Below are 12,762 nucleotides of genomic sequence, written 5' to 3'. Positions count from 1 at the left end.
TCTCAAATATACATCTTTTCAATACTGAGAGTTCGAGATGCATATTTAGCTGTCAGCCCACTGTATATTGGCGAGACCTTCTTTTCTTTGTGAGCTGAAAACACTGGAGAACGGAGCATCAGCAGTGTGATTATATAAATCCACCTCATTAGCCTACATGCCAATTCATTTGTCAGCAACTTGACATGGTATTATCTCTACAGACATACATAGACATGTCATCTGACACGCCTACGCAGCTTTGTTGTGCATCGCTTTTCATGAAAAGCACCTCACAAAACTTCATGCACTTCTCTGAATGAAAAACAGATGGATAAATAGAAAGCCTCTCCATTACAGTTTTGTCAGCACTACAACCCGGTTTCAGCCTACCAGCACTTTGGTGTTCCTGGATGAACATCAGTAAGGCCATCCAGACTCTGTCAGCTGCCTGCGATGGCAATAGATATTTAAAAAGGATTTGAGGGTGGACACACTCCCATTGCTTTCAATTGGCACTTGCGCTGAATTGGGTTTGAATGTTGATTTGCTTATCAGGAGCTTCCAGTGCTGTGCACTCTGGGCCTGCTTTCCACATTTAGTTCAAAGTACAAAGGAACCAAAATGGGGAAATCACAAGCGTGAAAATGAACTGATATTTATTTATTTATTTATTTATTTATTTATTTATTTATTTATTTATATAAAATAAATAAATAACAACCGCCAACTAGTACATCCCCTAAAAGCCCAGTTTAGCAGGAGATAAACCCTGTTTGGCATTTAAGGACATAATCAGCCATATTCTCTTTTGGAGACTGGGAAGGATCTGTGCAGCCCTTGTACATTCATAGTAATATTATACAAGAAGTTAGAAAATTGATTGGTGAAAATAAATAGAAATCGAAAGCTATCGATTTCTAGAGTTTACTTATTTAACCAGCATTGCACCCCTATCCATCTGGTGCCTCTGCTTTTTCATTACACTGCTTCAAACAAACATAACAAAACGCAGTGGCCTTTCATGAAGACATCTAATCTGTCTTACAAAATGGCTACCTTGGTCTAACGGTGGGTTCGTGATGCACGTAGACGGCTATTTGAGGTTAGCAGGGTTCACAGCACGTAATTATTCTCCTTCTAAAGGGTCAACCATGGCCCAACATTCCCACTCTGTGGTTAAATGGATACAATCAGACTTGTACACACACTTCAGCCCCTCCACCCCTTCCCCCATGCACACACATTTACACAACCATCATCTCCTTTTAGCAGCTTTATTAGTCACCGCAGCCCACACAAAAGCACAGCTGAGAGGAGAAAATGTTACATACTGCCAGCGATTATCCCGATTTCATCGCACTGAATTCCAGGCCCAGGAAGCCATTTAGAGAGACATTTTAAGAGACATTTTACAAAGAAATATAAAGCTCAGCCTCTGTTTGTATCTGAATTCATTTCTCTGCTGTGAGATGGACAAAATGTGAATCGGTTGCACGGAATAGCATGTTTCAGATATGATTTATGTGTCTCCATTCAAGCAAGGAGATAATCATTCATAGTCACTGTATTTCAGGATATAGCACAATACCAAGTTCTAGTAGAAGCCTGGTCTGGTTTTTTAGAGTTGGATCAGAGTTTCACAACCCGACAAACTCTGGAGCTATTTCTTCAGCTTAGTTAATGGGCACTGACCTCTGTGTGTGTTTGTGTGTGTGTGTGTGTGTGTGTGTGTGTGTGTGTGTGTGTGTGTGTGTTAGATTTTGAGTGACTCTAGCAACCCATTAGACACAGATTAGAGCTAGGGGAACAGTTAATCGATGAGTCTGTTGTCCACTCTGGCCTCATCAGCCCACTATAGACGGCTTGCCTTGTGCTGATGAGGCTGGCCACTGCTGCCCAAAGACTCTCTGGGGACTGGTACAGGGGCTCAGGCCACAGGTGCCAGGCAGGAGGAGGTCACAAGCATGGGTCAGAGTCAGATGGGGAGCTTGCCGGAGTCCCCTGCTATGGGGACTGAACTTCTACAGTCTGTGTGCTGCAATTGGCCACCTTGTCCCTCAGATCCACACCAAATCAAGTGTTACTTCTAGGAAACAAAGAACTTGCACGAAATAGTTGCTTCTATTCTTCTCTTTTCTGATTCTAGTCTCTCCAGCTGCTTCATGTTCTCCCTACTCTTCTCTATCCCTCATTTAGCAGCTGCCTGTTATTTTGTCCTGGAGATGTTACTACTATAGTTAACATGGACCTCCGAGGCAAATCGCAGAAGTAGTCATACATCATTAGGTGCTGCCTTGGAATCTTTTCTTCAGCTAGATGGCTCTCAATAGACATATTCATCACAACTGTCAGACCTGAGGGGGGCAAGTACGAGGAGGAAGGGGGAGAGGGGAAGTAAAGACAAGGAAGAGAAGAAAGGAAGAGTTAGGGAGGTAAGGAAGAGAAGAAAGGAAGGAAGGAAAACAAGAAAGAGGAAGAAGAGAAATAAATAAAGAGGTAAGGAAAGAAGGGAGAGAAATTAACAAAGAAGGATGGAAGACCAAGAAATGAATAAAAAAAAAGAAGAGATGCAAACAAGAAAGGAAGGAATTAAGGGGAACATACAAGGAAGGAAGCAAGTGGAAGACTGACGAGAAAGAAGGAAATTAAACAAATAGGAGGGGAAAATGGAATGAAAGAAGGTAGTAAGATGAAGAAACTAAGCAAGGAAAAGAAGGAAAGAAATAAACGAGGAAGACAAAGAATGACTAAAGGAAGGCAACAAGAAATAAATTCTGAAAATGAATCATTTTAAATTTAAAAGAAAGAATATGAAAGAAACAAACAAAGAAGGAAGAAAAGAAAGTAACACAGAAAGAAAGAACGAACTAGAGCGCTGTCAGCTTAAATTCGTACATTTACATTTCCAAAAAAATAAAGGTAGTGAAGCAGCATTTGAACTCGGTGAGAAAGTGTTATTGGGGGCTTCACACACGAAGCTGGGGTTTGAATGCTGGTGGTTGGAACATGTGGTGATCTGTAATGACTACAGGAACCACAAGATGGAGGGCAGCACAAGGGCATTTATTACTGCTACCTCTGATGGGCTGCCTGCAATATCCTCGTCATAATTGGCGCTCAGATGTCACCAGCACTGTTGACATTTCACCAAGCAGAAACAATTTGGTGCTGTGAAACTGGGCGGTGATGGGACAAAAAGGCAGCGGAAAACACAGGCTTTAAATAAACACTGAAGGTTCCTGTTAGCAGGAGGAGCGAGATAGAGAGAGGGATGGGGGTACGAGGAGGAGGAGGAGAGGGTCCCGAGTGTCAAAAAAGATGGACACTAATGGATTCCTGGGAAGAATGTGTCATTTAAACAGGACGTTTTTATTGGTGCCAACGACACCATTACATTAAGCACACCTCTGCTTTGTGTTAATCACCATGTCAACAAGCACAATTAATGGATATTACTTGTTGATACTTGATTCTGCTAATGGCTGCGGCTGCCGGCTGACACTGTCACCTGTGACTAATACAATCTTTTACAAACTTTCACAGGGAAAGAGTTTGTGATTAGAAACAGTTTATGCAGGGCTGTCTCCACTGCTTGTTAGGTTGCTAGATAGATGGAAAGGTTAACGTGTCTCTGTTCAATTGATCTTTTTATTCCCTAAAACAATGCAGTGTGGTCAACAGAGCACATTTAAGAGCTCTTGATTGGAGGCAAATGGGCTCGCAGGGGGATTGAATCCTGCTGAGTTTGTTTGCGCTCCTGTTCCAGCCTCAAGCTGAGAAGTGAACTAGTCTTTTAATCTTCTAGCTAAAATGGTGATGGGGGAGTTTCAGGTACACACACACATGCGGCAAGAAAGAAGGAGGGGAAGCACACTGGTAAACAGAATTGCGCACTTGTAGTCTGACCTTGTCGAACCCGCTGTGAGCAAGATAAGCAGCCCTTAGGACAACTCAGCACACAGAGGAGCTCTCTCTCTCTCTCTCTCTCTCTCTCTCTCTCTCATTCCTTTTTTATCTTTCCTACCCTATTTCTCTTTCTCCTCACTCTCTCCATTTCTGTCTCTCTCCCTCCCTATGTATCACATATCATTACCCTTCTCACACACTTTCTCTCTCTCCTCGCCAACATAATCTCCTCTCTAAAAGGTCAAGTGAGACCGTGGCCCATTGGGCAGAGTGAGTGGAGGCCAGGCTGTGATTTATTCATGTTGCAGGTGAAGAAGCAGCTTCACGCTACCGATACACTCCAGAGATACACACTGTAAACACAGCACCTTCCCTCAGGTCAGGTCCTCTCAAGCACTTCAGAGTTAGAGGTCAGGTTAGTGTTCATTGTCTCAAATTCCCTCATCTCAGTTCTCTCATACACCTTTTCAGTGCCAGAGCCAGTATTGGTTCAGAGAACATGAAAACAGTTTCGAGACCCATGTTTGAGAGCTGAACTATCAGATTTCGGATTTGTGAGTATATTAATGCTGCTGAGGGTTTTACAGGCTTTTTACGTATACTGCAAGCTTTGAGAACATATTTTACTATCCAAAGTCAAACGCTTAAGCAACAATACACAGCACAAATATACTGTTCTAAGCAGGTGTGTTTTATTGCTTTTAGCAATGCCGCTCCTAGCACTCCAAGTTCCCCTTGGCAGGCTTAACCCTGTCCTTAATGACCAGCACCCCTAGCACTCTCCATGCCCCATTCCACCTTTCTGGACTCCCAGACAGAATGCAGAAAAAAACATGCTTTTACACCACTACTGTGCTTCACTTCAGCAGCCATAATAATCATTATGCCATTTCATATCAGCTGGGACTCTTAACCATCCAAAGAATCTGTCAAGAACCCTTGTTTCCGACAATGTTATAACAGCTGTGAAAGCTTTTTCATCCTGTATGTCAAGCTTTGAGAGCATATTTTACCAACCAATATCAAATCCTTCAGTGTCAATATAGAAATGGCTTCCTTGGATCATTAATTGGAATCAAGCTAATTTTGACATCTAGAACCTAGTGTTCATCATTTGTTTGTAAGTAATAGTGGAGAATGGCTTGAGAAGGCACTAGCACAAACACATTGTCAATGCAAAAAGGCTATCTTTGTGTGAGTAAGCCTCTTTGCTGAGGGAAGCACACGGCTGACCCTTCAAATGTTTTTTCATGGTAAGGGGTTCTTCTTGGAATCCTGTGTGAATGGGGAAACCCTTGGTTGTAAATTTTCTACTTACAAGATTTAAGGGTTTCCCCAGACAGACAAACCCAAGAATGCTTTAGGATGCCAGATGGAAACCACCTATGACTATCTCACATTGAATAAACTCCCCCTCTCTTTGTCTTTCCTTCTCTCTGTGCCTCTTCTCATTTTTCAGGTTTTGTGTGGGGGACAAATTCTTCCTGAAGAACAACATGATCCTGTGTCAGACAGACTATGAAGAGGGGCTGATGAAGGAAGGCTATGCCCCGCAGGTCCGCTGACCCCTACATGGCACTTTCGCTTGTGGGGATAGAGCTGAGAGAGGACCTGAAAGGGGACATGCGGTCAGACACCAAAAGCACTACCATCCTCTCCAGCCCTTATCCTTGATAATGTACATAAGAAAAGCCCACTATGGGGCACTGCTGTACAGAATAGCCATAGAGACTTTTGTGAGTGCGGAAGGGGGTTTTGCAAGTCCCCCTGAGCAAAGTGACGCTGGTCTTGGATATTGCTGTGGCTCTTTTTAAATGATCCTTCTTCTCCCCTGCCCTTAAGACCCACGGCCCCATGGAGACAATCCACCCCATGGCCTGACAACTCACACAAATATACACACATCAAACCCTGCAAAAAAAAATAAAATAAATGCAAGCATATTCTTAGACCCCTCTCCACTGACCCCCATTTCACTCTCAGGCTAAGGACCATAATGAAAAAAAGGGAAAACAATCATTGAGTGATGAAAAGGTATAAATGTAGTCCTGTCAGCTGGGAGCGAGGGAGCCATGACAATATAAGATCTCAGGTTGAGGGGGTTTCCTTATTTCTATTACTTTGCTTCTCTTTTCCTTTTATGAGAAAAAGCCCTGTCCAGCTGAGCACAACTCAGCTCTTTCTCTCGCCTCTTTCCTATTGGTTCAGCAAATCTGCTGGAACTGCTACACTGACGCAACTTTATTACTAAGATTATTCATGTTCTGCTTGCTTTGTATGTAAAACAGCCTCCAGAGATCATTGTCAGGACACTGTAGGGATTTGGTGCACAAGTCAGTTTGTTATATGGGGTGGGAGGATAGTGTCTGATTTACTTCTTTTATACAATGTATTTATTTGAACCTTTTCTTTTCTTTTTTGGTTGTTGTTGCGCATCATATTGAGGCTTTGTCCTTGTCATGTTTATACTTGAATTGGATCACTGTCCAGTTGCTGAGCCTCTTGTCCAGACTTCACAAGTCTGGCCTCATTACTGCACACTGGCAAACACTTGTGGTATGTTAAAGAACAAGTCAGCTCACATAAACCAGAGGTGTGTAACCTCTGATTTACTGGATTTGACGAGTTTGTCGAAGTGCATGTTAACGCTACTGTACCGCATTTAAGCAGCATCCAACTGACACTTCAGTTACCTTCTGAAAGTGATGGCAAAGCCTCAAGTACAGACAAACATTTGTAAATGGTGGTTGTACATATTTAAAAAAAAAAAGTATTCCTTTTGGCTTGCTATTAAATAATTTTCTTTTAAGTGTCACTCAGCATGAGATGTTTATTTTTAGGACACATGTAAATACTGTATTGTAATCATTTTAAGCACAAATGTAATACAGTTTTATTGTGTTAACATTGTGTGCCAGATGTCTTTTCTTCCAACATTCTCAACACTTTAATCCAATTCTTGTGTGAAGTGTGAACTGATTTTGCCCATTACTGCATTCATTTCCACCTCCGAGTGTTTACTGAAGCAATTTAGGTTACGTGCCTCACTGAAGGGCACAAGTATAGATGCAAAGAAGCCATCGAAGGCCTCTCCATTCACCACTCTATTAGCCTAGCCACCAGACCATGCTCTGCTCTCTGCTCCATGATTGATAGTAAGTGCAATCATTTTTGTCAGCCATTTTGTTGTCATCACAACTCAAAAATTGCCACCCTCTTTTCTTCCTCTACTGAAAAACAGGGAGTATAAGAGAATCTGTCAGCTCTAGAGTGCATTTAGGAGGATCAGCTGAGTAGAGGAGCATAGATAATCACCATCTGTTGAAATGTTGGGGCTTTTAATGTATTGTAAAAGCTACAAGCTGAGTTCATGCTACACTCACACAAGCTCTGCAGGTCATGACTGAGAACAAACACTGGAACCATTTAAAGCCTGTTGTAGTTTGGCTTATAAGCAAAGCCAGAGCCATGCTCGACAATCCGGCTTACTGTACGAGTAAAACAGTGAGATTAAAGCCCTTTCTCTAATTAGGGAGGCAGTTTAAAGTAGCCTGTAAAGTTTGACAATAGGCGCACACTCATCTCATTATAGCCCATAATAAGGAGACCAATTAAACTAATTGAATTGCTTTAGCTTGAAACACAGAGGGGGAAAGTGTCTTTGATTAGACTCAAGCTGTTAAGTCCCTCAATGGAGAGAGAGATTGGTCTGAAGCTACAATAAGCCCTGAAGAACTGGTGGGGGAGAAAAAATACTTTGAAAATGTACAACATAATGAGCAAATATATCCTCAAATCATACATGGTTGAACTGAATATTTCTAGGTTTAGAGTTAAGACACTGAATAATGCATGCTGTCGTTCAACTGGGTAATTCTACTATTGGCTTATTATTATCATCTAATATTATTATCATTTTTAGTATGTTCTTCTACTTGTAAATTGCTATAAGCTTTACAAGTAACAACAGTAACATTTTCTATGAAGGCTGTCTGTATAATGTCCTATGAATACATTTAGCATTATACACTGTTGTTTGGCGCAGTGGCACAACAGGTAGTGTCGCCATCTCACAGCTCCATACAATTTCCCAGACCTTAAAAAATTTTAGGTAATAAATTAGGGGGAATGACTGGATTTAATTTTATAAAATATGTTTTAGCAGTGAGGGCGACAGAGTGGCACCGCAGGTAGCGTTGCTACTTCACCAGTCAAAGGTCTTTTGCATGTTCTCCCCATGTCTGCATGGGTTTTCAATAGATGAATAAATAACCAAATTTATTAATAAAATATATGTACATACATGCATACATACATACATACATACATACATACATACACACTTATATGTTTGTTATTACAGTGTTTTGACTATCAAATCATCACTAACTATTACAGTGTAGTGAATATTTTTCAATGATATTATTACCACAAAGTGTTAAATATTGGAGACACTAGAGAATCTTTTGGAAGTTCTCACCTTCCAATTTAACCTCATTTGGCAGGTTGTCACACCATTACTAAATATTTGACTCTGACAGAACAGAACTACTGTGCAGAGTCAGTTGTCAATGACGCTCTCACATAAGTCAGCTTGGAAAATGTCATAACACAGCCTTAGGTCAAGGATCTATCTCTTGACACTCAATGCAACATCAAAATGAAAAATGGGGGGGAGGGAGCAGTCTGCGTGTTAGTATATACTTAGTGGAATAATGTCATGTATCCTTATGAACACTAGTGATGTTACAATTAGTGTTTATGTGCAAATAAGTGTAGCCTATAATATAGTAACTACAACAATCTAATAATGGCAAATTTTGCTATATTGTGTTGTCACTTCCTAAATTTCAGTTCAATTCAATTTTATTTGTATAGCGCTTGTAACAATGAACATTGTCCCAAAGCAGTTTTACAGAAATATATGAATTCAGAATATAAATTTTAAATTCATGAATTTGTCCCTAATTAGCAAACTGGGGTGACGGTGGCAAGGAATAACTCCATGAGTGGCAAGGAATAACCATGAATAACAGAGCTGAGGCTATTATAGCAATTTGTCGTCCTGGCTATCATAGCATATCTGTTCACATGAGCTGAGGTCCAAAGCCATCCCCATGATCTTCAAGTGGTACTATTCTCAGCAGTCCCAGTGATCTTTAGGCTGCACCATGTAGGGCCATCCTCAGCAGCAGCATGTAACTTCCAATTGATGGAAACTCCAACCAGAAGTAGGGCATCAGGATGGATCAGGCAGGTACAGAGAACAGAATGGGTTAGGATCACTGGCATTTCAGGAGTATCATGTGTAGCTGGACAGAAAGAACAAGGGAGAGAGAGGGAAAGAGGGGGAGAGAATATTAGGTATGCTTATTGTCCCGTAATGGTTAAGGACAATGTCGTTTGCGTGAATGCAAGTAGGGACTCCGGCAAGACTAGCTATGACAGCACAACTAAAAGAGAGAGCGAGGAGCCAACACAGATATGAGGGTGTTCTGGAACATAAGGCAGTCAGCCACCCCACCATGAACAAACCAGGGTGAATGTGTGAAGGGGGAGGGATGGGACAGCATCCAAACATCCCAGTTCACCACAACACTCTTTGCCTGTGAGCCCTCTATATCTGCTCCTTACCTAAAGAAAAAAAACTATTCACAAAAAGCTTGACTAAACAAATATGTTTTCAGCCAAGACTTAAACACTGAGGCTGTGTCTGAGTCCCGAACACTAATTGGAAGGCTGTTCCGTACCTGTGGGGCTTAGTGAGAGAAAGCTCTTCCCCCTGCTGTAGCCTTCACTATTCGAGGTACCAACAAATAGCCTGCACCTTTTGATTGCACTATGTGTGGTGGATCATAAAAGACCAAAAGTTTGCTCAGGTACTGTGGCACAAGATCATTCAGTGCTTTATAGGTCAATAGTAGTATTTTATGATCGATGCAAAATTTTACTGGGAGACAATGCAGTGTGGATAAGATAGGAGCAAATGTGGTCATATCTTCTGGTTCTAGTAAGGACTCTTGCAGCTGCATTCTGGACCAACTGGAGCTTGTTTATGCTCCTACTGGAACATTCAGACAGTAAGGCATTACAATAATCCAACCTAGGGGTGATGAAAGCATGAACTAAATTTTCTGCATCGTGTAGTGACATTATATTTCTTATCTTAGTAATATTTCTGAGATGAAAGAAAGCTATCCTATTAATATTATCTACATGAGCATCAAATGAAAGACTGGAGTCAATAATCACACCAAGGTCTTTTACTACTACACATGATGAAACAGAAAGACCATCCAGAGATACTATATAATCAGAAAGCTTACTTCTAGCTGCATGTGGTAGAAGTATGTCTGTCTTGTCAAAATTAAGTAAGAGGAAGTTAGTAAGCACCCAGTATCTAATATCCATTACACATTCCTCAACTTTATTAAGCTGCTGTCTGTCATCTGGCTTTGCTGAAACATACAACTGTCTGTCATTCAGCATAACAGTGGAAGCTAATTCCATGTTTATATATAAATAGCATATATAAAGTAAAAAGCAGTGGGCCTAAAACAGAACCTTGTGGAACACCAAACTTTACCTCAGTATGCACAGAAAAATCTCCATTTCATGAACTGATAACGATCAGTCAAATAAAACCTGAGCCAGGAGGGGGCTGTTCTCTTAATGTAACAACATCTAGTCTATCAAGGAGAATAGTATGATCAGTGGTATCAAAAGCTGCACTAAGATCAAGCAACACGAGCAAGGAGACGGAACCCTGATCAGAGGCCAGTAGTAGGTCATTTACCACTTTAACCAGCACTGTCTCTGTGCTATGATGAGGCCTAAATCCTGACTGATACATTTCATGGATGTTGTTCCTATGTATGGACGAGCATAGCTGCTGTGCTACAACCTTTTCTAAGAGCTTGGAGATAAACGAGAGATTTGATATTGGCCTTTAGCTGGACAATTGACAGGGGTCGAGGTCAGGTTTTTTAATCAGGGGTTTGATAACGGCTAGTTTAAACGACTTATGTACATAGCCAGTGCTAAGGGAACAACTGATTATTTTAGAAGGGGTTTGATTACTTCTGGAATAATCTGTTTGAAGAAACATGTAGGTATGGATCTAATATACTAAATTAATACTAAATTAATTAAATTAGTTCGTAAATTAATCATTGATCTGATATGGCTATATTATTATCGACAGGGTTAATTATAAGACTGTCTGGTTTTAAATTAATAGTCTGAATTTTTTATCTAATATCTTAAATTTTGCCAGTGAAAACATTCATGAAATCGTCACGGTGATGTGGTGATTGTGTGCATGTTTCTGTGGTGGTTATATTCCTAGTTAATTTTGCTACAGTATTGAATAAGAATCTAGGATTATTTTTGTTATCTTCAATTAGGGTTGGGAGATAGACTGACATGATGTAATTTCCTTACATCATGTCAGTCTTAGCCTTTGTAACTCCACTGTTGCATGGTTTATTTGAATCATCCAAGGTTATAAGACATAAAGCTGCCATTACTGCATTTGGGAAGAAAGTTCCAGAGCTCCCTAGTGCATTCCCCACCTCCCAAACGTCTCACCTTATAACTTTTCTGTCTCCGTGAACAAAGACATGTTTCATCACTTACTCTCTGAGAGATTTGCACTGATGAACAGCCAATTCGCTGAGTGCAGGCGAAGAGGCAGTGTGTACAGCATCTTATTTAACATGCTGTTGTTATTGTATCAGACCTTTACTACTCGCCTGGGCATTTGTTAAAGATCAGGAAGATAAAAATAGAAAAGAAAGATTAAAGATAAAAAAAAAAACATGCCTCATCCCCCTTCAGCAAACAAGAAGTCGACAAAGCACAGAGGAAGATTGGGGGGGGGGGGGGGGGGGATTCATCATGCAAGTTTCTTCCAGAAAATCATTAGGAACATTTAGAAAGTGCATTAACTTCCAGGCCATGTATCGTTAGCGGCCTTATCCCCATGCTGTCTCTGACCCCAGAGTGTGTGCATCAGCCCGCGTATCCGATAGCCCGACTCTCCTCGTTTGGCAAACGGCTCCAGGGGTGAAAATAATGATCTACATAGACATGCCAATGCTATCTGGACCAGATAACGCTGCTTTAATGACTCCTTATCCTTCAGCCCCTTTTGTAGAGATGGTGCCCTGGCAAATGTATTCCCACTGTTGGGTCATTATCTCTTTATTGCAGCGATAATAGACTTGGGTATTTTGGGTCAGATTTGTGTGGCAAAAGAAGATACATTTGCAAGCCTCCAGTAACAGTGTGCAGTGTGGTAAGTGCTATTGTGGATTCAGAGATCACTGATTGGCAATAAACATGCTTAAAACAGCTAATGATTGCGACTGAATGATACTCCAAATGCACTTTCTTTGAGATCATGCCAATCCTTAGAAGTAGAGCAGAAATGTAAATCTTTCGAAATCAAGGAGTGCTGCCTACATTCAGAGTCTGCCTTTTTTCATGGTTGACAGATGAGATCAAATCTGGCTTTTTTTTATAGCTCAAGGAATTATCATCTTAAACTCGGATAAACCCAGCACATGGCATGAGACCAAAGCCTTTCAGTAATTTGGCAGCTATCAAATCGATCAAGATGATTGTTGTGACACTCGTGCACCTGACCTCACACATCCACGCGCACAACGTCCTGGTGCATTTTTAAAAAAATCTGTATTAACTCTGTGGATTGACATAAGTGGCTCACGTAATAAACTGGAAGTCAGGAAGAAGGAGAGTTATTTCACCTAGAACACACTCAAATGCCACTAGCAATTTCTTCCATGAGCCTACATCTACTGATGTGTCATTTAAAGAATGTACAATGTGTTATCTGTGCTGAGCGATCTA

The 12,762-nt window shown here is 41.0% G+C and overlaps 1 protein-coding gene across 3 annotated transcripts in view; it reads left to right on the top strand.

The window, feature by feature from the left end:
- Positions 1-6,793, top strand: part of lmo3 (LIM domain only 3) — a 42,145-nt gene extending 35,352 nt beyond the window's left edge. For 2 of the 3 annotated variants that reach the window (XM_017493662.3, XM_017493661.3), the window contains exon 4: positions 5,348-6,793. In XM_017493662.3, coding sequence (XP_017349151.1) covers positions 5,348-5,453 — 106 coding nt within the window. In that variant the 3' untranslated portion in view covers positions 5,454-6,793. 3 annotated transcript variants of the gene reach the window in all.
- The last annotated feature ends 5,969 nt before the right edge of the window (positions 6,794-12,762 follow it).

This window comes from Ictalurus punctatus, chromosome 19 (assembly GCF_001660625.3).
Source record: "Ictalurus punctatus breed USDA103 chromosome 19, Coco_2.0, whole genome shotgun sequence".
Classification (NCBI taxonomy): Eukaryota; Metazoa; Chordata; class Actinopteri; order Siluriformes; family Ictaluridae; genus Ictalurus; species Ictalurus punctatus.
The sequence above is the reverse complement of the archived record's forward strand: the minus strand, read 5'-3'. Positions and strand labels throughout refer to the sequence as shown.